General features: G+C 53.7%; 2 protein-coding genes across 3 annotated transcripts in view; both read right to left on the reverse strand.

Annotated features, from left to right (window-relative positions):
- Window positions 1-16: 16 nt before the first annotated feature.
- On the reverse strand, window positions 17-18,307 carry KLHDC2 (kelch domain containing 2). Of its 2 annotated transcripts, none has more exons than XM_084270429.1 (14): window positions 18,274-18,307; window positions 15,982-16,184; window positions 15,123-15,202; window positions 12,728-12,845; window positions 10,886-11,001; window positions 7,567-7,648; window positions 7,395-7,478; window positions 4,660-4,740; window positions 4,523-4,581; window positions 3,643-3,752; window positions 3,148-3,220; window positions 2,532-2,619; window positions 1,136-1,188; window positions 17-871 (listed from the first exon to the last, which is right to left on the reverse strand). In XM_084270429.1, exons 2-14 carry the CDS (start codon window positions 16,135-16,137, stop codon window positions 748-750), a joined length of 1,224 nt encoding a protein of 407 aa, XP_084126555.1. In that variant the 5' UTR covers window positions 16,138-16,184; window positions 18,274-18,307; the 3' UTR covers window positions 17-747. The 2 variants fall into 2 exon arrangements, with proteins under 2 accessions (XP_084126555.1, XP_084126556.1); XM_084270430.1 differs by having other exon boundaries at window positions 15,982-16,191; window positions 18,274-18,296.
- A 458-nt stretch (window positions 18,308-18,765) lies between these two features.
- The window catches only part of KLHDC1 (kelch domain containing 1), a gene marked incomplete at its 5' end in the record, with an annotated part of 30,851 nt that continues 24,388 nt past the window's right edge, over window positions 18,766-25,228 (reverse strand). Inside the window, 4 exons of the mRNA XM_084270466.1 lie at window positions 18,766-19,689; window positions 20,688-20,740; window positions 21,064-21,148; window positions 24,711-24,783. Coding sequence (XP_084126592.1) covers window positions 19,515-19,689; window positions 20,688-20,740; window positions 21,064-21,148; window positions 24,711-24,783 — 386 coding nt within the window. The 3' untranslated portion in view covers window positions 18,766-19,514. The remainder of the gene's footprint in view (window positions 19,690-20,687; window positions 20,741-21,063; window positions 21,149-24,710; window positions 24,784-25,228) is intronic.

Below are 25,228 nucleotides of genomic sequence, written 5' to 3' on the forward strand. Positions count from 1 at the left end.
TGGTGCAGGAAGGACGTTGTTCTACCAGCCCATGTCTTTTATTACTTCTGGGTCTGAGGACAGCTCCACCACGGTTTCACCCCAGCAGCACAGCCTGCTCCTTGTCCCAGCTGCTGCCAGAGCTGGGGCAGGCTGTGTACCCCACCACGCCAACACCCCTCCCGGCTCCAGCTGTTCCCGAGCTCCGCAGGTCGCTGCCACAGCCCACGCCAGGCTCAAGCTCTCTCAGGACACAATATACCAGCTGCCCAAGGTCCAGGATCAAAGTTCCACAACACAAAGAGTTCCAGACAAACCAGACTACAGCCAAGCAGAGCAGCGGTGTCTCAAGAGCTGAAGGGTTACACCAGTCTATCCACACACGGTACGAGTCTCCGATGGTCAGTGTTACATGGTTTCCTGATGCTGCTCACCCATCACAGCCACCTTCAGCCCAGCCTCCAGCAACAGGACATCCTGCACAGCCTGAGGAGTGTTTCAGCACATGCACACCCCCTGGGCCTCCTCAGGGCTGCCCTCAGGTGGATGAAGCCCGGAGGAGTTTCAGCTGGGGAGCGGGCTGTGTCTCTGCTTGCATTAAATACAGCTACTGCAAACATCCTTACACAAAAATAGGTTCTCTCTAGGCCATTCACATGCAACTCAAAGGCAAGAAGCAACTACCTACGACGATAGGAGATTACCCTGTAGAGGCGTCAGGGCTGCCACACGCGGGAGGGTTACTGCTGCATCCCAGCTCCTCCTGCCTCAGGAGCCTGAGGTGTTGTTGCTTCCAAACCGCTGGTTGACGCTGTGCAGCAAGTGCTTGGGGAGGCAATTCCAGGAACTGGCCAGCATCTCCTTAAAGCAAATCACTGCTTCCAGGCAGAGCCTGTGGGGAGAGGGAAAGGCGGCCGGGTGAGCACCGCTGCCAGCCAGGCCTGGGAGACAGGCTCCTTCCCTGCCGCTGCTCAGCAAGGGCTCGGTGCCACGTGGGGCTTCCAACAGGAACCTGCTCTACCCTCTCCCAGCTGGCTGCTGCTCTTCCAGGTTCCTTGGGGGAGGAAATGCTTTGGGAATGCTATAGGGCAGGTGGTAGCGCTGCTGCACTGCTTGTCTTGGCTGGGGCTGTGATAGACACTGAGAACTTTCTTACCTGACCAGAGATCTTGGTTGTAGAGAGAACACGAGGATCTCGTTACTGTGAGCCTGGGGTGAGGAGGAGGAGGAGGGAGAGAAAGAGAGAGGGAAGTGGTTGGGTTACATGAACACACTTTGTTAAAGCAGTAGCCAAACCAGAGGGAGCTGGAAGGGATGGCAAAGGCAGGGCTCTAGGGTGGTGGGGAGCAGACTGGGCTTCCCAGAGCCACAAGCTGAGCGCAGACTCGCTCGCCAGATCTTAGAGTGCAGGAAGTTACAGGTGCTCAGGGAGCTACAGGCGAATCAACCCCCAGGTCTTGTGTCCCATCACACAAGCAGCCAGAGGGGAATGGGTGCCTAAGGGGCTGGGCTCCTGCTGGTGATGGGACGGGAGCCCCGGCAGCGGGCACAGGGGCTGGGAGCCCCCAGGCCCAGCTCTCACCCCGGCATCGGAGAGGGAACAGCAGCACAACCTGTGGGCAGAGCTGCAGAGCTGCAGAGCTTCCAGGCCCAGGGTGCCACATGGAGGGACCACAGACACTACATCAGGCTCAGCAGGCAACTGTTGGGGTTGTTCAAGGGCTGTGCCTGCTCGCTGAGTGCACGGGAACCTCCCCCTGCCAGCGCCGAGCGGCCGCCCCACAAAGAACCAGGCACTGCTCTGGTTTGCCACGTGGCCCCTCCACTGAGGTGCCTGTTCCCAGTCTGCCCTCCCAGCCAACTGGTTTTTACAGCCCTCAGGACACCCCCATGCTGGTTGAATAGCCCCCTCTGCTCTGCCTCTTCTCACCCAGCCTTGCTGCAGGCACTGTGGTGGAGAAACTCCCTTGGGATGGGGCTCCCTAAAAACTGCCCCAAGCAGCAGCACAGGGCAAAGCTTCAACAGGCAGCTGGGAGCCAGGGACACGCTCCCAGTGAAACACACGTGTGAGGGAAAGTCAGTCCCAGTTTGTTTGAGTAACAACTGGTGACCTGGCCTCCAGAAAAGCAGCACAGTGTTCCCCCTTCAAGCTCTGTGCACCTCAGTCATCCCTGCTGGGATCCCACTGCCACCCACAGCATTTGGGGAGCGGTAACGCACACCAGCTCGGGCAGGAAGGGAATCATAGAATCCCAGCCTGGTCTGGGTTGGGGGGGGACCCCAAGGATCACAGAGCTCCAACCCCCTGCCACAGGCAGGGACACCAACCTCCAGGCCTGGAGCTACACAAGGTTGTCCAGGGCCCCAGCCAACCTGGCCTTGAACACCCCCAGGGATGGGCCACCCACCCCCTCTCTGGGCAGCCCCTTCCAGCCCCTCACCACTCTCTCTGCAAAGAACTTCCCCCAAATATCTCCTCTCACCCTTCCCTCCTCCAGCTTCACTCCATCCCCCTTGTGTTGCCATTAGGAAATGCTCCCTGGGAACTTACAGCTTTAGAGTGGGCCAGCAGGTTGTTGGCGCAGCCCCCGAAGATGATCACCTCTCCCTCCTCGCTGGCACAAGCCGTGTGCCACAACCTGCAAGGAGAAGCAGCACCACCTCACAGCAGGATCCACAAGGACACTGTCCTGCTGCTCTGAAGGGGGGGGAAAGAGGGTGGGGGGCACCCACCAGGAAAACAGACCCCTCCTCATCCCCACCAGCTTCCCCAAGCGAGATGGGCGATGGCACCTCACATGCCACGAGCGCTTCCCATGCCACAGGAACACATCACAGGAGTTCTAGTGCGTTCCAATTGCAGGTCATCACCTCTGATTGGCTCAGAGGGAAGACACAACCCCCCTGGGTGTGCACAGGGTCAGTGAGGATGCTGCCAGCAATGCTCACCTGGGTGCTGGCAGGACAAGGCCACGCCGGTCCCAGTTCGCTCCGGCACTCCCACCTCTGCCACCAAACCCAACCCACATCCCCACCTCCTGCCCCTCCCCAAACACCACACCACAGGCTCCCATCCCAGCCCTGCCCCAGCATTCGCCTTGTCCTTGAGGACACCCACACAAAAAGCCTCCTCAGGGGGTTTCCCAAGCCTCCAGCACCCACCCTACCTGGGTTTCTCAGAGTAGTTGTGCTCAAACTGTATCCACTCGTTCTTGCTGATACAATAAATCCAGGCATCGCCTGGAAACAAGCAGAACCCCAAACACAGAGAGTTGGCTGTCAGCACGTCTGCTGGGGCCTAACACAGTCCAGTTTTGTTCTTAAATCAAGGGGGTTGGGGGGATTTTAAAGGAAAAACTAAGGAACTTTGGGGTATTTGAAATCAGGGATTTAGTTTATGGGAGCAAAGTCAGAGTGGGGAGGTGGAGAACTGCAAAGCTCTTACTAACTGCAGGTTGCTCTAGGTGCATTTTTAGTGCAGGTTAATGACTGTCAGTAATCCCATCTCAGCGACTCCTGAAGGAGTGTGACTGGAAGGAGTTGGGATCACGAGTGCACAGAAGGAATTTAGCTGGAATTTAAGGTGACTAAGCAATAATTCAAGCTTCTGTGCACAGCTGTTTAACACAGAGACAACACTAAATGCTTTTGCAGTGACTTACTTAATGGCTGCTTGTCAGTGGTGAATCCTCCAAAGAGGAAGAGGTGATCTGAGGAGATGGGGGTCAGGGAATGCCACGACCGGCCGACTGGGCAGAGGCCTTGTGTGATTCTGTGATGGAATAAAAGCACCAGAGTCAGCTCTGTGCTGCCAGGAAATGCTGCTGCTCTCTTTGCCCCCCTTTACACCCTTCCAGGTGAAGGATGCTGCTTGTGACCCACCAGTGAGCTGCATTTCTTACAGAATCACCAGGCTGGAAAAGCCCTTTAAGCTCATCCAGTCCAACCGTCCCTGTCCTGTGCTAAACCAGATCCCTGAGCACCTCATCTCCCCTCTGTTAAACACACCCAGGGCTGGGGACTCAGCCCCTCCCTGGGCAGCCTGTGCCACAGCCCCACAACTCTGCCAGGGAAGAACTTTTCCCTCCCAGCTGAGCTGACCCTGCCCTGGGGCAGCTTGAGCCCATTGCCCCTTGTCCCATCTCCTGTCCCCTGGCTGAAGAGACCATCGCCCACCTCTCTGCACCCTCCTGGCAGGGCAGTGGAGGTGGGGAGAAGGTCTCCCCTCAGCCTCCTCTTCTCCAGGCTCAACACCCCCAGCTCCCTCAGCTGCTCCTCAGAGGCTTTGCCCTCCAGCCCCTTCCCCAGCCTGGTTGCCCTTCTCTGGACTCGCTCCAGGACCTCAATGTCCTTCTTGTAGTGTCTTTAGACACAGAGCTTTTGCCCACATGAATGCTTCAGAGATCCTGCCAGCAATTCAGCAGCCCATCAGGAAGATCAGTTCACATCCCTGATCCTACCACATCCCCACTGGAACCATGAGGAGTGAATACCACCACCACCTTGGTCTCCCGAGACAACCACCCGGGTCTTGGTACCTACATCTCACTCCACTCCCACGTGTCCAAGTTCAGGTAGTACAGGTCATTCATTCTGGACTCCTACAACAAAGCAGACCCTGGCTGAGATACTCCAGGTGGGGTTTGGGAACTCAGAGTTAAACACAGCTGGGGCCTTACTCTGTATCTGCCCCCGAACACGTAGCCTCTGTTCCCAACCGTAGCGCAGGCGTGAGCGGCTCGAGGGGATGGAGTTTTACCCTGGGGAAAGAACAGAGTGAGGAATGGGGATCAGCTGGGTTGATACATTAACAGAGCCAAGAGGAGTGAGAAGGGGCTGGGGTCCTCTTGGACCCCCTCTGAGAGATGAGCTGGGCCCTGCTCCAGGGAAGTGAGGACTCATGGTGCCACAGATCAGGCACCCAAGGAGAGGAAAGGTGGGACTAACCTTGGGTTGAAGGCCAAGGGGGAAGAGAGATGGAAAAAATCCCCATCCAGTGATTCCTTCTGAGGGCAGAACCTTGGGCTTTTATCACAGGAGGGTCAGGGTGGGAAGAGGCCCTAAAGATCCCCGAGTTCCAACCCTCTTTTGATGGCTGGAAGATCAGAAAACTCATTTAAAATGGGCTGAGGGGTTTTATCCCCTCTGGAAGTGTCAAGATTCTGCTCTGACAGGGGGGTCAGACAGTCACTGATCTCCCCTGGTAAACGAGTCAGCGTCATAACGAATCATTAAACCTTTTCCCTTGAGCTCCTCCTGCAACATTCATCCAGCAGTGGGACACAGAGTGATCCTCTGGCCCCCTCAGTAAAGGGTTTCTTATCTCAAACGTCATTTCCTCCCATTCTGAGGCAGGATCACTCCACTGCCTGTTCTGGAACTTTCCTGGGATGCCTCAAACGGGTGGTATTTGTAGTGACAGAGCATTCCACTGGGTTCTGACAACCCAGCACCCAAGGGACATGAACCCAACAGTCACATCAGAGCAAGGAGGACAGGAAAGTGTCCATTTCCTTGTCCTGAGCTCCCTGTGAGCACCCTGCCCCCGAAGCAGGGAAGGGAAAGGGAGTCAACAGGAAAGAAAATGATGGAGAGAGAAAGAGATCAAATTCAAAGGTGAATTCCCTGTTTCTGGAGAGAGGACTGAGGTAAAGAGAGGAGTGACTTCAGTCCCTGAATGCTCCTGAGCAGGCAGAAGGTCGTTTTTCCTTTGAGGGGCTGTTCCAGGCTTAGTTCCATGAATGGTGTTTCCAACAGTCCTACGTGTTGTAGGTCAGACTGCACAGGTGAGCTGATGGCACGTGGCAGAGTCCACGTCTAGGAAGGAAATGAAGAGCCCCACTTGGCTGGTGAGAGAGCAGGGTACAGGGAATGGAGGCTCAGGAACCAGGAGAAGGGAGGAGAGCCATGGATGAACAGTCCTGAGCTTCAGGTGCTGGCCAGGCTTCCTCCCTTGGGTGGGTTGGGAGATGAGATGTCCTGTTGGGAAGCCAGAACAGCAGGAACCAGCAGTGCTGCAGACGTGGCACTTCCCACCCCACGTTCCATCCCCAGCTTGGAGTCATCCCATGGAGAGAACAAACCCAGTGGGCAGCAGGGAGACCAGCTCAGCTCCACGCAGCCCATCTGTGGAGTTCCAGGCTGAAGGTGCTGCAGGACATTTCTCCTGTCCTCCTGCTAGCACCAGGAATCTCAGGAAGCTCTTCTGTCTTCTCTAACACCTGGTGTTCAGGGACTGGTTTATATCCAGCATGGCAGAGGGCCTGACTACTGCTCCCTTGGCAATTAAAGGCTGGTGGCACATCTCTGACATCATCCAGAGGGACCTGGAGAGGCTGGAGAAGTGGGTCCAGGGGAACCACATGAGGTTCAGCAAAGCCAAGTGCAGGGTCCTGCACCTGGGTCAGGACAACCCCTGTTATCCACACAGGTCAGGATGTGATGGGCTGGAAATCAGCCCTGAGGGAAAGGACTCAGGGGGACTCGTGGGTGAGAAGCTGGACAGGAGCCACCAATGTGCATCTGCAGCCCAGAGGCCAACCCCATCCTGGGCTGCATCCCCAGGAGTGTGGCCAGCAGATCCAGAGAGGGGATTCTGCCCCTCTGCTCTGCTCTGGGGAGACCTCCCCTGCAGTGCTGTGTCCAGCTCTGGAGCCCTCAGCACAGGAAGGACATGGAGGTCCACAAAAGTGCTCAAAGGGCTTATAGGTGCTCGTAGGATCACCTCTCCTGTGAAGCCAGGCTGAGAGTTGGGCTGGTTCAGCCTGGAGAAGAGAAGGCTCCAGGGGGACCTTATAGCCCCTTCCAGCCCCTGAAAGGTGCCTGTAGGAAGCTGGGGAAGAACTGTTCCCCAGGGCATGGAGCGATAGGATGAGGGGTGATGGGTTAAACTGGGAAAGGGAGATTTAGGTTGGGTATTAGGAAAAAATTCTTCCCTCTGAGGGTGGTGAGACCCTGGCACAGGGTGCCCAGAGAGGTGGTGGAGGCCCCATCCCTGGAGACATCCAAGGTCAGGCTGGATGGGGCTCTGAGCGACCTGCTCTAGTGAAGATGTCCCTGCTCACTGCAGGGTGGGACTAGATGGGCTCTGAAGGTCCCTTCCTAACGCATCTGAGACAGGAACCACCCCAAGAGCCACAACAGGCTCAGACAGCATCTTACAGCACAGCCCAGCGCTCAGAACCAGTGTGGCCCAAAGCCACCGCTGCTGGGACAGGCCACCACCAACCCCACTCAGCTCCACAGGGCCCCTTCTCCCAGCACCCTCCTCTAAGCCACCACAGATGAAAGGAGCGAACACAGGCCTGGCAGAGTCATTCCTGCTCCCACAGGGTGCTCTGAGAGACACAGGACATGCTGTGCACAGTTCTTCTGAGCTGCAACTTCCAACAACCCCCCTGAGACCTATATTTACCGTGGTTATAGGCTGGCTCCACGTAAAGGTTTCAGTGTCCAGAACGTGAACATGGTCATTCCACCCTCTGGGAAGACCTGAATTCTTTAAAAACATGAAATAAACAACAAGATTTAGTAAGTGCTGATCAAATCTTAGTGTTGAAACCCAAATCCATTCGAGGTTTACTTACCCAGAAAGAGGTTTCATCGAATTCAAAGGTTCCCCGTTGTTTCCCTTCAGGGAAATAACCATATCCCCCAAAAAACACCAGCCTGCAGGGGAACACACACAGGGGGGGGCTGGAAACGCCATCGCCACACAGAAAGGCCTGTACAGGCTGTGCTCACACACAGCACAGGGAAACCAGGGCAGCTCCTCTGGCTTGGATACTCTATAGCTACACCACCCCTTTCCCAGGGCTGGGCCCCGTTTCTTGCCTCACCCACCCAGCCACCCACGGTAAATCCCTCTGTCACCATTCCCCAGGCCTCAGGCTTCGCTCCGGCCACCAGGCCTGCGGCCTGCAGCCTTCGCCACCCCCCACAGCAGCTACAGGGGTTTATTCCTGCAGTTTCCCACCTCCTCCTTTCCCGAGCCCCCTGCCCATTTTCCCCAAGCCCCCAGGATTCAGGGACACTCCTGCACAAAGCCAAGGGCACGGTCCCTGAGGAGCTGCCTGCACACTACGTGCAGCAGACGCTCTACCAATGAACCTCTCCGTGAAGGCCTCAGTTTCTCTGGGGGACTCTTGTCTGTGCTCCTGTACCTCTCACGTTCCCTTTCAAGCCAGAACAGTCACCATGAGCCATTGCTCAGCTCCTTTATTGTCCTTTTCCCCCCAAATTTTATGTCTGGGCTTCAGAACCTACTAGAAACAGCTGGCACAGCTTTATCAACGTGTCCTGCCCGATTCTGAGGTAACAGAAGCCAATCTATACTCCCTGAACTAACCACCCACAACTCCAGTCTTGCAGAGATTTACATCTGAACTGGTCACATCAAGTGTCCTACAGTCAGCATTCTGCCTGTGTAACAGACAAGGCAGCACAGGCACCCACAATGGTGCACCCCAAATCACTGCACACAGCTCAAACACGAGGCTGTGCTGCTGGCATCCCTGATTACCTCAGTACAGCCAGAGGCCATACAGCCAAGTCCAGTCATGCTAACAGGCAGAGGATGCCTGTGCTGCCCAGTTAGGGGGTTGGAGGCAACAACTTAAACCCCTTCCCTGACATGACAGTGACAACCTGTGACCTGTGCCAGCTGTGACCAAGGAATGGGACCCCGACTGGGGATCAGCCCCCCCCAGTCTGTGGAGAGAGCCCAGCTCCACAGGGATCAGCCCCTGCTCTGCAGTGATCACCCCCCAGCCTGTGAAGAGAGCTCTGCTCTGTGGGGGTGAGAGCCCTGCTCTGTGGGGGTGAGAGCCCTGCTCTGTGGGGGTGAGAGCCCTGCTCTGTGGGGGTGAGAGCCCTGCTCTGTGGGGGATGAGAGCCCTGCTCTGTGGGGGATGAGAGCCCTGCTCTGTGGGGGATGAGAGCCCTGCTCTGTGGGGGATGAGAGCCCTGCTCTGTGGGGGATGAGAGCCCTGCTCTGTGGGGATGAGAGCCCTGCTCTGTGGGGATGAGAGCCCTGCTCTGTGGGGGATGAGAGCCCTGCTCTGTGGGGGATGAGAGCCCTGCTCTGTGGGGGATGAGAGCCCTGCTCTGTGGGGGATGAGAGCCCTGCTCTGTGGGGGATGAGAGCCCTGCTCTGTGGGGGTGAGAGCCCTGCTCTGTGCGGGATGAGAGCCCTGCTCTGTAGGACTGAGAGCCCTGCTCTGTGGGGGATGAGAGCCCTGCTCTGTGGGGGATGAGAGCCCTGCTCTGTGGGGGATGAGAGCCCTGCTCTGTGGGGGATGAGAGCCCTGCTCTGTGGGGATGGGAGCCCTGCTCTGTGGGGATTGAGAGCCCTGCTCTGTGGGGGATGAGAGCCCTGCTCTGTGGGGATTGAGAGCCCTGCTCTGTGGGGGGTGAGAGCCCTGCTCTGTGGGGGGTGAGAGCCCTGCTCTGTGGGGATGAGAGCCCTGCTCTGTGGGGATGGGAGCCCTGCTCTGTGGGGGTGAGAGCCCTGCTCTGTGGGGGATGAGAGCCCTGCTCTGTGGGGGATGAGAGCCCTGCTCTGTGGGGGATGAGAGCCCTGCTCTGTGGGGGATGAGAGCCCTGCTCTGTGGGGGATGAGAGCCCTGCTCTGTGGGGGATGAGAGCCCTGCTCTGTGGGGATGGGAGCCCTGCTCTGTGGGGGTGAGAGCCCTGCTCTGTGGGGGATGAGAGCCCTGCTCTGTGGGGGATGAGAGCCCTGCTCTGTGGGGGATGAGAGCCCTGCTCTGTGGGGGATGAGAGCCCTGCTCTGTGGGGGATGAGAGCCCTGCTCTGTGGGGATGAGAGCCCTGCTCTGTGGGGATGAGAGCCCTGCTCTGTGGGGGATGAGAGCCCTGCTCTGTGGGGGATGAGAGCCCTGCTCTGTGGGGGATGAGAGCCCTGCTCTGTGGGGGATGAGAGCCCTGCTCTGTGGGGGTGAGAGCCCTGCTCTGTGCGGGATGAGAGCCCTGCTCTGTAGGACTGAGAGCCCTGCTCTGTGGGGGATGAGAGCCCTGCTCTGTGGGGGATGAGAGCCCTGCTCTGTGGGGGATGAGAGCCCTGCTCTGTGGGGGATGAGAGCCCTGCTCTGTGGGGGATGAGAGCCCTGCTCTGTGGGGATGGGAGCCCTGCTCTGTGGGGATTGAGAGCCCTGCTCTGTGGGGGATGAGAGCCCTGCTCTGTGGGGATGAGCCTTTCCAGCTTCTCCTGCAAGGATTCTGGCTGTGTGAGCTGTCACTTGTGCCAGAGCACGTGGAGTTCTGTCCTCTGGAAGCCAGCACCCCTCTGGGAAACCAGCTCAGGGGAGATACTCCCAGAAAAGCCAAAAGTCTCTGCCCTGCCCTGAGATAACTCACTTCAATCCCTCGTCTCCTGAGTAGTTTGGATACTGGAAGCTTGTGGGAGCAGGAAACTACCTACTTACTCCAGGGGCTTTCCTCAGCCTATGCTCTGGTGCCAGAAGGCTGGAATGACCTCACCACACAGCTCAGGGGAGCAGCACTAACTGAACAGGGAGGGGGGAAGAGTGCAAAGCTACAGAGTGATGTTTGACACGTCAGCTCATCTGGCTTCAATCCCTTCTCCTTGATTCCTCATCTTTTCCAAGGCTGGCAGTGCCAAAAGGCCTTTGGGTGTCTCTGGGACCCCGCCCTGGCACAGGACACATGGAACAGCTCTGGAAAAGCCAGACCCCATTTTAAAATTCAAATTAAAATCTCCTGCTCTTCAGCTAGCCAAGAAACAGCAGCTGTCCCACAGGGTGCAAGCAAAAGCCCAATGCAGCTCTCATTCAAACACAAAGACACACTGATGACAAGGCCAGGAGGGGTTAGCAGGACACACACACACACCAGCCCAGCCACGCTGACTTGGTCACCAGAACCTTACTTGTTTTTGTAAACCCAGACACCAAGCTTGTCCTTTGATGAAGGGGGCACCCCCTGACACTCCACTCTGACCCACTGCAGCACTTTGTCCGTGGATCTGGAATTTAACATGTAGAACTGTAGAAAAGAAAAAGGAAGGGGGTTTTAACCCACATGGTCAGCTTCAAGCTTCAGCCTGACTGATGGTAGATGGTAACTTTTAACTGGCATGTATCACAGACTCACAGAGCTGCAGGGGTTGGAAGGGCCCTCAAGAGATCATCAGGTCCAACCCCCCTGCCAAAGCAGGGTCCCTAGGACACAGGGTACATGTATTGGTACAGGAGTGCTTTAGAAGTTCCTTTCCCTGCTGCATAGAGCTCTGATCATGTTTGGAATAAAATAGGGATCCACAGATCCTTATCCCCACCTCAAGCCCAAATGCTTTGTTTTTACAGAAGTAACAGGCTTCTGGCTGTGGGGTTTTGCCACCCAAAAGCTGAGCTGTGCCACAACGAACCTGTGCAAAGTAGCAACACCCTTACAACAAAAATACATAGCTTAGAAAAGGGTTCTTTGTGATACCATCTTCTCTCTGCCTCTTACATCACTTCACATGGGTGGAGATGGCTGAGAGGTGTATATAAACTAACTGAAGTGTGAGAGCACCAGAGCAGGAAGGGACCTGCACTTCACACAGGCAGTTTGACACAGGCTGTGAGCATTGCACCAAGCTGCTTTTGGAGCTGATCAATGGGGATCAATAGCTGAAGGGTGGGACACAGGGGGACATGGGCAGCCTCTGCTCAGTGTCTGTGGGGACAGGACAAGGGGTGATGGGCTCAAGTTGGAGCACAGGGAGTTCCCCCCCAATGTGGGGAAGAACTTCTTCCCAGTGAGGGTGAGGGAGCCCTGGGACAGGCTGCCCAGGGGGTGTGGAGTCTCCTTCTCTGGAGAGATTCCAGCCCCGTCTGGACACCGCCCTGTGTGCCCTGTCCTAGGGACCCTGCTTTGGCAGGGGGTTGGACCCCATGGGCTCTGGGGGTCCCTTCCAACCCCTACAGCTCTGTGATCATACTTAAGAGCATGGCAAAACCTCCTGAACATAAAACACGCTTCCAGAGCAGCAGAAAATGTTACCAGAGACTCTGGAGAAGAGTAACGTTTCAGAGCAGTGACAAATCAGCCCCTGGTTTCATTTCAGAGAGCTCTGGAAAGTCCCATCTGGAAGCAAACCCAAAGGCAGGGCTGCAACACAACCCACAGGGCCAATTGCACAAGGCCAACCAGAATAATAGGTCAGAGTGTTCCTTCAGGGGTGTGAAGCTGCCAGGGGATGATGGTCACGTGGAATGGTGCAAGGCTGGAAGCCAACCTGCTTTACAGATGTCAGGTTACCTGCCCCATTGCAGAGAGATTCACTGGCTGGCTGATCACCTGCATGGGAAAACCCCAAAGCACCCCAGCAGTGAAGCAAAGGCTGGGGTTTGGTGGCCAAAACTTCTTAGGGAAGCACCAAAAGAACATGGATTCGATCACAGCTTGCATCTGGTGATGTGCTTCCAGGAAAAAGAGGTGCAGCCAGTGGATGAAAACACTGTACAGTGCAGAAGGCAGAGAGGACACAGTGACCTCTCCACTCCTTCAGCACCCCCTGTTATCCACATTCCAGCTCTGCAACAAGATCCAACCCATCCAGTCGTTCAGAAGCAGCTATTTCCTTGACTGGTTAGGATGACACATTCCATGCTTTGGATGGATTTTAATTAACTGAAAAGGCCATCCCTAGTTTATAAAAATGGGAGCAAACGCTAACGAGAAGGAGCTCATTAGTGCAGGGGGTGTTTATCCTTGCATTACTCACCTTGTTTGTGTTGCCACGTGCATGATGTCCTCCAAAGAGGTACACCACTCTGTCTACACACACAGCACAACTTCCAGACATGGAAGGTGGCACATCTCCTTCTGTTTTACTCTTCTTCCTACAAACACAGTTAGAAGTGGTTTAGCTGATAAGAACAGACGATTTCATCATGCCACCAGCATGGCTTTAAGGACAAGAGGTCACAGAATCCCAGACTGGTCTGGGTTGGGAGGGACCCCAAGGATCACAGAGCTCCAACCCCCTGCCACAGGCAGGGACACCAACCTCCAGGCCTGGAGCTACACAGGGTTGCCCAGGGCCCCAGCCAACCTGGCCTTGAACACCCCCAGGGATGGGGCACCCACCCCCTCTCTGGGCAGCCCCTTCCAGCCCCTCACCACTCTCTCTGCAAAGAACTTCCCCCTAATATCTCATCTCACCCTTCCCTCCTCCAGCTTCACTCCATCCCCCTTGTCCTGCCAGTCTCTGCCCTTTAACAAGCTGATTCCCCTCCTGTTCCTCTGCTCCCTTCAGGCACTGGGAGGCTGCAATGAGGTCCCCCCACAGCCTTCTCTTCTCCAGGCTGAACCAGCCCAGCTCCCTCAGCCTCTCTCCATAGGGGTGCTGCTCCAGCCCTCTGATCATCTCTGTGGCTCCTCTGACCCCTCTCCAACAGTCCCACATCTTCCTTGTACTGGGGCCCAGCTCTGGACACAGGACTCCATCTGGGGCCTCACAGGGGCAGAGCAGAGAGGGACAATCCCCTCCCTGTCCCTGCTGCCACCCCTCTGCTGATGGAGCCCAGGATCCCATCGCCCTTCCCAGCTGCCAGAGCCACTGCTGCTCATCTGCAGTTTCTCATCCCCCATGACACCCAGGTCCTTCTCAGCAGGGCTGCTCCCCAGGAGCTCTTCTCCCAGCCTGTAAATATGTCTGGGATTCCTCCAGCCCAAGTGCAACACCTGACACTTGGCAGTGTTGAACCTCATTGGGTTCAACCCAGACCCACCTTTCCAGCCTGTCAAGATCCCTCTGGATGGCAATCAGTCATTGCCACCTGCATGGTCCTTGCAGACCACCCAGTTAGGAGCAATTTGCACCCTTGCAGGTTTAAGGCTTCCCAGCACTAGCCTGGTGTGAGGGAGCAGGGTGAGGAAAAGGGAGTGTAATGAATACATGTGGTGTGGGGGAGGAATCCTGTCAGCCTGGTTGGGGAGTTTGGTTTGCTTTCCACGTGCCCAATCCCAGAGAGAGCCTCAGGCACAGCGAATGCACCTGCCTCAGCTGAAGGTTTCTATTTTGCTCCTGGATGTTTCATGTTTGTAAACATTCCAACCACAGAGATGAGCTTCCAGCCTGTGTGCAGGGCTCCCTCTAACCACCACAAGGTGTGGAAGTGAGTCAGAAGTGCTGCTGAAAGCACGCTGTCTGCAAAGCACCGAAGGGACTCGGCTTTGCAGCGGGAGTTCCTGGCTGGCTGAGCAGCTGGAGCCCTGGGTTCCCCTTCCTCACACTACCAGGGACAGGGATTTCACACAGCTTCAGGCTCCCAATGGTCTCAGATGCCACAAGAGTTTCCTTGGCTGCATCAGCATTTGAAAACAACTTCTTAAAAGGAGAACAAGTAAAAAACTCAGCATTGGAGCAGGTCCAGGGGAGGCCACAGAAATGATCCAAGGGCTGGAGCAGCTCTGCTGTGAAGCCAGGCTGAGAGAGTTGGGCTGGTTCAGCCTGGAGAACAGAAGGCTCCAGGGGGACCTTATAGCCCCTTCCAGTTCCTGAAAGGTGCCTGTAGGAAGCTGGGGAAGAACTGTTCCCCAGGCCATGGAGCGATAGGATATGGGGGGATGGGTTAAACTGGGAAAGGGAGATTTAGGTTGGGAAAAAATAGGAAAAAGTTCTTCCCTCTGAGGGTGGTGAGACCCTGGCCCAGGTTGCCCAGAGAGGTGGTGGAGGCCCCATCCCTGCAGACACCCAGTGTCAGGCTGGATGGGGCTCTGAGCGACCTGCTCTAGTGAAGATGTCCCTGCTCACTGCAGGGTGGGACTAGATGGGCTCTGAAGGTCCCTTCCAACCCAACACACTCTGTGATCTAATCACAAGGGGTACAAATGCAGTTCCCAGGTGCTGTATTGCCTACCAGGCATCCCAAACAGCTTCACATCCTCCATCACATGCCCCTGCACAAGCTGCCTCTCCCACCTCACCCTGTGGGAATGTATTGGTTGTTTTCACAGGATTTACACACTTACACATCCCTTCTATAGGGGGTAACAAGGAGATCAGGGAATTCTCTCTCTTTTTACAGCCCCTGACTGTGATTTCTCTACCAATTTAGGGATTTATCTTCCCTCTTCCCCCCACAAACCAACAATTAGTTAATTTTTTACTGTACCATCTTCCAGTTTCCATGTTGTAGATCCATATTTCATCTCTAGGCAGATAGAAGTCATAAAATCCCCTAACTTGTGCATTCTGCAGAACAGGTCAGAAAAGAAAAAGCAGCATTAGAAGGATGGGTGACAAACTGACTTACAGGCTCCTGCGGGTCTCTACACCCCCTTAGAGGTCTAATCAGGGAACAGAAAACAGCAGGAGCAGCACCTCCTGCACCCCTCACCAGCGGGTACCATCCTGCTGTACCTTCTGCTGGGGCCAGACAAGCTTGCAGCAGAGCCCCAGGCTGGGGTAAATGGAGGCTGAAGCTCCTTTTCATACCCCCAGCAAGGTATCCAGGGGGCATAAATGAGCCAAAATTTCCTTTTCAGTTCCCCCACAAAGAACTTTTCCCTCCCAGCTGAGCTGACCCTGCCCTGGGGCAGCTTGAGCCCATTGCCCCTTGTCCCATCTCCTGTCCCCTGGCTGCAGAGACCATCGCCCACCTCTCTGCACCCTCCTGGCAGGGCAGGGGAGGTGGGGAGAAGGTCTCCCCTCAGCCTCCTCTTCTCCAGGCTCAACACCCCCAGCTCCCTCAGCTGCTCCTCAGAGGATTTGCCCTCCAGCCCCTTCCCCAGCCTGGTTGCCCTTCTCTGGACTCGCTCCAGGACCTCAATGTCCTTCTTGGAGTGAGGAGCCCAGAACTGGACCCAGCACTCGAGGTGCAGCCTCACCAGTGCCCAGTCTTCTAATTCGCTAACCAGAGCTTTTCTTTCCCAGGGGAGGAACAACTTCACAGTCTCACTCCCAACCTAATGGGCCAGAACTACCAGCAGCAGGGCTGGCGGGCGGGTTGCTTGGCGAGGGGCAGCGCGTACCTTGTATCCTCCCCAGACGTACATGCAGCGCCCGTCGGTGACGGCCACGTGGCCGCTGCGCTCGGCGGGGCTGTCGTGCTCCAGCTGCTCGAAGCCGTCCTCAGCCGCAGCCGGCAGCTCTTCATCCGCCTGCAGCTCCTCGTTGTCATCCGCCATCTCTCCGCCCAGCGCTACATGCACAGGGCGAGACGCCGCGCGGGGCTCTGGGAACTGCCGGGGAAACCACCGGAGAGCAAAGAGAAAGAGAACCAGGAGAACCCACGTGCTGGGGTGTCTTTCACAATCGTGTTGCGGTGGGGAAAAGCGATCCCATCAGTCATGAAACCCTCAGATGGGGATTCCTCAGCTGTGCCTGATTTCTGATCCTTTCAGTTGCCAGTTTAAACGAGGTTTTGGTTTTAAATTGCACTTATCTGTATATACATTAATTGATGACCAAACCCTCTTTGGGCTGCCTGCGCCAAGTGTCCCCCCACACAAACCTCAGAATCACCGGGTTGGAAAAGCCCTTTAAGCTCATCAAGTCCAACCGTCCCTGTCCTGTGCTAAACCAGATCCCTGAGCACCTCATCTCCCCTCTGTTAAACACACCCAGGGCTGGGGACTCAGCCCCCTCCCTGGGCAGCCTGTGCCACAGCCCCACAACTCTGCCAGGGAAGAACTTTTCCCTCCCAGCTGAGCTGACCCTGCCCTGGGGCAGCTTGAGCCCATTGCCCCTTGTCCCATCTCCTGTCCCCTGGCTGAAGAGACCATCACCCACCTCTCTGCACCCTCCTGGCAGGGCAGTGGAGGTGGGGAGAAGGTCTTCCCTCAGCCTCCTCTTCTCCAGGCTCAACACCCCCAGCTCCCTCAGCTGCTCCTCAGAGGATTTGCCCTCCAATAACCTCCTTACAACTGTTAAATGCAGGGCATGTTATCTATGTTTAATTAAAACCCAAACCAACCCAATCCCAGCCCCTTGCTCCAAATCAGATTGGCACAGAGAAGGACAAAACCCAGAGCATCCTGGAAAGAGAGCAGCTACTCACACCCTACAGCTCCCAAGCACCAGGCAGCTGTGGGGTAAGAGCAGCCCCCACACCAGGGCTTCGGTACACGAGGAGCCCCAGGGCCACACTGTCACTGGGGTCACCGGTAATTCAAAGCCCCAACTATGGGAGGAATCCAGCCAGGAGAGGCTGCAGTCAGCCCTGCCAGGTCATCCTGCAAGCTGCTCAGCCTGTCTCAGCCCGGAAGGGAGCAGGGGGACCCCGAAAAGCCAAAGTCCTGTTCTGCTTACAAGCCATTCCCAAGTCCCCTTCTGCTTTTTACTTTCCCACAGCTATGAGCTGACACCACCCCCACACAGAGCTTTTCACACACAGATCTGTAGGCCAGAGCAGCTGGACAAGCCCAGCAGCAGCTCTGTGCACCCAGGCACAGCGAGGCAGGCAGAACCAGCCTTAGCAAGGCTGTCACCCCCTGCACTCCCATGGGACCCTCCACACCAACACCTCTCCTGACAGAGTTCTGCTTCACTTTAATGACAGAGACACTACATTGCCCTTTAGCTTTAATTAGGCTTTAAGTCAGAAGGCTTCCCTCATACCTCAGTGCTGCCTGGCAGCTGCAAGCTCACCAGAGCTTTACTGGCCTCTCCCCCGTGACCAGCACCTTCATGTTGTTAACCGCCTGCGACACACTGGGCAACCCCTGCCCTGCTTTGGGCACTTTCCAGTCCTGCACTGGCCCCTTCTCTCCAGTCTCTGCACTTCTCAAGCCTCCCAGGCTCTGCTCCAGCTACCCGCAGTCCCACCAAGTTCTGTCCCGGCTGCCCCCAGCCCCACAAGGCTCTGTCCCGGCGCTCCTTTCCCCCAGGCTCTGCCCAGGGTGTTTACATCACCCTCGAGCTCTACCCCGGCTGCCCCCAGGCTCTGCCTAGGGTACTTACACCCCCCCCAGGCTCTGCCCCGGCTGCCCAGCCGTGCTCCCCTCCCGCACCGAGCCCCGCAGCTCTCACCCGTCGGGCCGCACGCAGGACACCCGCCCCACCCGGGCAGCAGAGCCGCCCAGACCCGTGAGCGACCCCCGGCCCTCCACGCTCTCTGCCAGGGGCCAGGCCCTCCCCGGCCCCCCTCTTCTCCCCGGTCCCCCCCCCGCCCCGGGCTCGGCCCCCAGCCCCGCGCTGCAGAGACACCCCCTCCCTCCACCCCCTCTCCGATCGCCGGGGTGCAGCCCCGTCTCCCCGGGCCCTACCGCGACGGGGGGGCTGCAGGGGAGTCCGCACAGCCGCCCCCTCCCTCCTCCGCTCACCTCAGCGGGCTGCGCAGCGTCAACATCCGCCGCGGGCGGCCGCTTCCGGCAGCGCCGCGCAGGCGCCGCCCCGCCCCGCCGCGGCCCGGACGGGGAGCGGGGCTGGGGCAGGCGGGAGCCTGGCTGTGGGGTGGGGGAGGCGGCGCCTGGCCCCGCACCTCCCGCAGAGACACCCCGGGGAGCAGCGGGGCTGGGGCAGGCGGCAGCCTGGCTGCGGGGCGGGGGAGGCGGTGTCTGTCCCCGCACCTCCCGCAGAGACACCCCGGGGAGCGCTGAGCCAACAGGACGCGTTGGGTAGAGGCACCGGCCCCCAGTTCAGCACGCATCAACCCGTGGCGCCGGTAGAAGCCCCCGGCACACAGCTAGCCCCGGGTGTGGCATTCCGAAGCCTCCTCGCCCCAGCCAAGTTGTGCAGCCCTTAAAAACGTCAAAAAAACCCCTCAAAATTCGTCTGGATTCAACTTAGAAAAATTTTAATGACTGTGCTCCTGTTAATTAAATGCTTGGAACGGAAAAATAGCAGAGTACTACAGATGCTCCTTGGGGTTTGGTTTTTAAACAATAAATAAGCAAGTTTTTTAACCCCCCAAATTAAATATAAATTTTACACATCCAAAATACAGTGTACAGCCTGCTCCAAAACAGCACAGAACCATCGTGAGCCCACGTGAGGTTTCCTAGTGGAAGGGTAACGGCGCTCCCTGGAGCTGTTTCTTTAGAGTTCCAGGGTGCAGTTGGGTGGTTTTCCTACTCTGGAGTAAGATGCCTGGCTCCATGGTTTGCCCAGCTGGTCAGATGTGGGGCTGGTGGAACCAAATCATCAGGTGGTGTTAGAGAATCCTTACCTTTCTCAAGACACCGTGCTGAACTAACTTGTATATCCTATTCCGCTGGGGTAAGGCTGTAGGTAAGAGCTTGGATTGACGCCGTGTTGTATCCAACTGAAGAAGGTTTTGTACCATCTGTCACCTTCAAAAAGAACAAGTTGCCTGGACTGTCTCATTAAGACCACAACAGCAGAAGTTAACGATATATACAGACAGGAGTTTGATGGGTTTTCTCTACTGCAGCAAACAAAGAGAGAGACTTCCATAAAAAGGGGTTTCTTTGTTCTCAAACTTCACTTAGAAACTCAGCTTAACGTAACAGTTGTTGTTCTGTAGCATTAGTAAAAGTTCACCAACGAAAGACCTTGCTGGAAAGAAACCAGAGTGTTCCACAGTCTCCTTGCCAGGGCTGATTCATGTGGTGGTGAGCTGACTCTGCCGCTCCGTCTCAGCTTTCTTCTCCTGCCGGTGGTGAACTGCAGCCCAGAAGGTGATTTTCTTCAGCACCTGCTGCAGGAGTTTGGATGGCAGGCAGGGGATCTGGCTCTTGAGGAGCGCCGCGTTCTTACCGATGCAGTCAAGACACAACCTGGAGCAGGGGAAAAGAAAAGAAAAGAAAAAAAATGAGGGGGAAAAAGGGATTTAAGGAAATGGGCTGTAAGCTGAAGACAAAACCTGACGCCTAATAGAACCCTGGAATCTTCTGAGCTGGACGGGACCTGTAAGGACCATCAAGTCCATTTGGTGAAGAGGCTGGAAGGCAGATCCTCTGAGGAGCAGCTGAGGGAGCTGGGGGTGTTGAGCCTGGAGAAGAGGAGGCTGAGGGGAGACCTTCTCCCCACCTCCACTGCCCTGCCAGGAGGGTGCAGAGAGGTGGGCGATGGTCTCTTCAGCCAGGGGACAGGAGATGGGACAAGGGGCAATGGGCTCAAGCTGCCCCAGGGCAGGGTCAGCTCAGCTGGGAGGGAAAAGTTCTTCCCTGGCAGAGTTGTCAGGGCCTGGCACAGGCTGCCCAGGGAGGGGGCTGAGTCCCCACCCCTGGGTGTGTTTAACAGAGGGGAGATGAGGTGCTCAGGGATCTGGGTCAGCACAGGACAGGGACGGTTGGGCTCCATAATCTTAAAGGTCTTTTCCAACCTTGTGATTCTGAGAGTCCAACTCCTGGCTCCACACAGCCCCAGCCCAGGCAGAGCTGGCACTGAGGGCATCATCCAGAGGCTTCTTGCCCTCAGCCCAGCTCAGGGCTCTGACCCCTTCCCTGGGGAGCCTGTGCCAGTTCCCATTCCCCATCTCACGATGGAACCTCTTCCTCACACCCACCCTAAACCTCCTCTGGCAGCTTCACACCGTTCCCTCAGCTCCTGTCACACACGATGCTCACTCCAGACCTTGCACGTGCAGGGGAGTGTGAAGCACCAGCAGTGCTGAAGCTGCCATAGAGGGCCATACCCCACGTTCCATGTGCTTCCCAAGGAGGTGATGTTCTCTCTCACCCACCCTTGCAGGGGTACCTGGCTGAAACCCACATGGGAAAGCCCAGCCCCACAGCGATTCACACCCAGCTCTGTGCCAACCACCTCAACTCACCTGAGGAGCGAGTAAGGTTGAGTCTGGAATATCAGCAAGTCACTGCAGTGACCCTGATGGACAGAAGAAAGAACCATTAAAAGGCCAAACAGCTTCTCTCAGAAGTGCAGCTATTTTCTAGGTTAGCTTAACATTTATTACCACGTGTACAACTTAAAACTGAGAATACCTAAATAATTATTTAGAAAGAACCTGAATAACAAATCCCTTCTCATGAACCTAACAAGGGCAGGAAAACCCCCTCAGAAATTACTTCCCAAGCACTCCTAAGGTCACACCTCACCCTGTGTGATATGGATAGCATCAGCAATCATTATCAACTTTATTTCCATTTTAATTACTGGAGTGCCAGGACATCATTATTCAGTTTACTGACCGTGTCCATGAAATGCAAATCATCTTTGCTTCCACCAAACACCATCACTTCTCCTTCTTTCCCAAGGCAGGCTGTGTGCCACAGTCTGGAAATAAGATTAGAAGTAGCCTTAGTGACCAAGTGACAAGCAGCAGTTGTGTGTTCCCAGCAAAACAAACCTAACCCTGAGGTGTGTTTAAGGGTGTCAGAGGAGCAGCATGTTCACGTGTGTGCTCACCTCTTCACCTCACCCAAGAAGAACTTTCCAAGTTTAAATACTGTGTTTGAGTTGCAGAAACAATAAATCCTGTTCTTTATCAGCCTGGGCCCAAGACAGACCCTCTGTTCTCAGGTAAGACTGGAGAAGCAAGGGCTGAGCGCTCACTGGATTACAAGAATCTCTCTTTGAAAGCTGCTTGGCCATTTATTTGCACAGAACACACTGGGACTTGGTATCTCTGAGCTTCCTTGTTTTGTTCCTCAAAAGTTACCAAAATGGATCAATTGATTCATAATGTAGGTGGGAAGAAGAGGCAGCCATGCCTGTATAGAGCATGGTTATGTAACCCTTACTTCTTAGAAAACCAAGAGAGAGACATTAAAGCCTTGAGAGGTAAAAAGCAGTACCTAAACATGTGACACTGCTCATTTCCTTGGCACTGTAGGAGGTGAGAGCAATGTGAGTAGCCATCTCGTGAGCATGAGAGGCACAGAGCCATCCATTTTGCCATTGTTTGACTTTCCTGCACTCCAGTTACATTTACTTTGTCTCATTTATCACTACTTCAACAAAACCTGTCAGTGGAACATTTTTTACCAAGGTAACTATACAAAACAAGGCTTGGCCAAGAACAGGTCTCTCCCCTTTTAATCTTCCCACTGTTTAATTCATAACTGCAATTTGAAGGGCTTGATGATTGTGGGGTTTTGACTCTCAGCCCTGAGCAGCAGAGGGAGAGCTTCAGAACAGAAGTTATCCTCCTGCAGTGTGTTATGCCTCCCCCAAAGATTCCAGGGGATCATTTTCTGTGTGTCAGTCACTCACATCACGCCCACAAGTCGTGTGTTGTGCAGGTAAAAGCATGTGGTACAAACCAAACCCAAGCCAAACCAAAGCCTGACTTGTAACATCCTGCTTTAACCAGGGTTCTGCTGCTTCAGCAGCTACACCTGGCTAGATTCACTTTCTATTGTTAGATCAAAGTCTCTCATTCTTCTACTGGTGTATCACAAGATGTTTGTTTATCACCACACAGCTCTGGCCCTCTAAGTCTTCTTAAAATAACTATGACTTTCATGCAAGAGTAAACATTCCCACTCTCTTACTCCATTCCCATCAGTAATTATTCACCCTTCTCCTCAGGCTAAACTGTATCCCAACCTTTCCTCTTCCTCATACCTGTAGATAGATCTGTCTCTGCCTTATCTGCATTAGGAAAACTCTGGCTGGGACTTCATCACTGAGGAGCACTGGGAATCCTTTCCTGCCTCCACTCCACAGCCTAGCTCACAACCTGATGCTTTTGCTACAGACTGACAGTTTGTCCTCTCACAGCTGCTCTAACTTATCACCTAAACATTCTAATAAAGCATGTTATTTAAAATACACAGGTGCTGAGTTAACATAACCTTTTTACACAGCTCTTCTACCTAGAATAAGGATTACATTGCAAGGAAAACACTGGGAATCAGCAAGTTAAACACAGAGTTTGGTCTCCATTGTAACCTGGCATGCAAAGTGTTAACACAACTGATGGACAGAAGGAGGAGGAATATTTTCTACTGATGTGGAATCAGAGAGCTATGACCTGAAAAACTAAAAACTGAAGGTTAAAGGAAATTATTCTTTACAGAATTTAAGGAGGGTATTTGTTTTGTGGAAGTATCAATAAAATACACTCATGCATGCATGACATACCATTATCTTTATAAAATAACAGAAATATGTAAGAGAAGTAGGCATATACATATTATTCCTAGTGCATTAAGTCCTGCTGTAAAGTCATATGAGCAATAGAACTGAGTTAAATGTTCTTCAGGTGCAGAGACCCTGCAGTGATCCCCTGTAAGAACAGGGAAGCAATCATGGCACAAGCACATACTTCACACTCAAAACTAGTTCCATATAGAGACAGGCTTTTGGTACAGCTCCTTTCTAAAACCTCCTGAAAAAGGTTACTGAAAGGGTTTGTTTGGGTTTTGTTTAGGATTCTAAAGGGAGGAGCTTTATTTCAATGCAGAATTAGGTCAATGGGAACTGTCCTCAGCCTACAAACTGCATACCAAACCCAAGAGTAAAGGCTGAGCTGCAGCTCCCTGGGCTGCTGCCTGTGGAAAAAGCACATTCTGTCCCTTCCTGGTCCTTTTTCAGGACGAGCCAGTGAAAATAATTACACAAGGTGAAGCAGCCCACCTCAGAGGTTAAGTTCTGAGACCATCCATGTAAAGAACAGAAGACAAAGACAGACACAAATCACTGCTAATGATGCACACTGCTGTTTAAGGCAGTCATCAGACCCTTCACATACCAGTTTACTAGTTGTATAAACACAGAAAATAATCTGTGCAGCTAAGGTGTGAGTTTAGTTGGGCTTGAAAGAATTAGAAATATAAGGAAGCACAAAACTTGGTCTAACAAGTCCTGTTTATATTTAAGAGGCAGCCTAGAATAGGATAAACCAGGAAGAAAACCAATTCAGGTAAAGGTACTTCAGAACACAGGGCAGGAAGCATGGAAATGCAAGGCCAGAATTGTACCCTGCACTGAAGGAACGATACAAAATCGTGCTGAGAGTAGCTGGGTGAATGTACAGAATGAATTCCAGGAAAACCAGAGTACCTGCTGCACACTGCAAACCAATTCAATAGTATTTACACCATAAATACAGAGAACAAACCCCACATTTAAAAACAAGGCTGTGCTCTGATACAGCAAGCACTTGTTTCCAACAGCAGCTTCTGGTTCAGCATATGAAAGTTGCTTTCTTTAGTCAGAATTTCTCTTTTCCTGTGTTTTTGAGCTAGAGAGAGCAGGGGCACAGAGCCTGGAGGAGACAGTGGTGTTCCCAGTATGTACATCAGACATTCCCAGACTAGCTCCTTTCTGCTTGGCAGTAAAGGCCTTGAAATAACCAAACTCCAGACTCCTTTACTGTGCTGTTTAGTACTAACTTTGGGATTGCAGAACTGTAATCAGCTCAGGGGGAAAAAAACCCCAACCAAACCTGGTATGTTATAATACTTTTAAATCCCAAGTGGTGCATCAACATTTTCATGGTCGTCTCTCCCACATTTCTAATAATACAGCATCATTAATCAACTTCAATCATTCTCACAGGTTATTAATTACTCAAAAGTGAGGTGATATACATTCTCTTATATAAAAATAACTTGGCTATAGAACACCAGGTTAGTTGGGACACCCAGATCTTTCATCACACAGAAAAGTAACGTTTTAATGCCAGCAAGGAAGCATCACCTACAAGAAACACAGAAAGCAGTAACACAGTATCCCCTAAGGAGGAACATGTTAGTAAAGCAAAACTATTCAATCATACTGTACTGATTTTCTAAAATATCCTTTTAATGTAGCTTTAAAATAGTAATTTAAAATTATTTAAATTTTAAAAATGCCTAAATTTCAGCAGATATTATCTAGTTCTGTATACCTAGGCCTGCTCTTAGGCAAATGGGTAAGTTGTTTCCATCCATTTGTTGCAACACTGTGAATCCAGCCATCACCTGCAATGTAAGAACAGCCATCAGTACTTTTCCTCAGGACAAAGTATTACCTTTTGTTTATACACAGTATCACCTTTTTTATTTAACGAAAAAGCTCTGGGTTCTAAGAGCACAATGCATTAATGCAACAGGAACATCATCCTTACAATAACTTGCATCTTTTCAGGCTTTGTAATTAAACTTAATGAGTGACAGAGGCTCTTTTTTGCACCAAAACCTGGAATTAAGAGACATTTCTTTTTTTTCCTTTAGCATGCTATTGAGAAAATCACTCCCTTCCATTCCAGTGGAATGTATCTGTGACACTCAAAATTATTTTTCACTTATTTCACAGATTTTTCCATTAAAAGAAGTTGCCTTTTCTAGAAAAGAAACTCAGAAGGCAACTACTCCCTATTTAACATTCTGTAGCTGTGATTTGCTCTTCATCCAAAAAGCTGCATTA

Source organism: Gallinula chloropus (genome assembly GCF_964237585.1).
Source record: "Gallinula chloropus genome assembly, chromosome: 14".
Lineage (NCBI taxonomy): Eukaryota > Metazoa > Chordata > Aves > Gruiformes > Rallidae > Gallinula > Gallinula chloropus.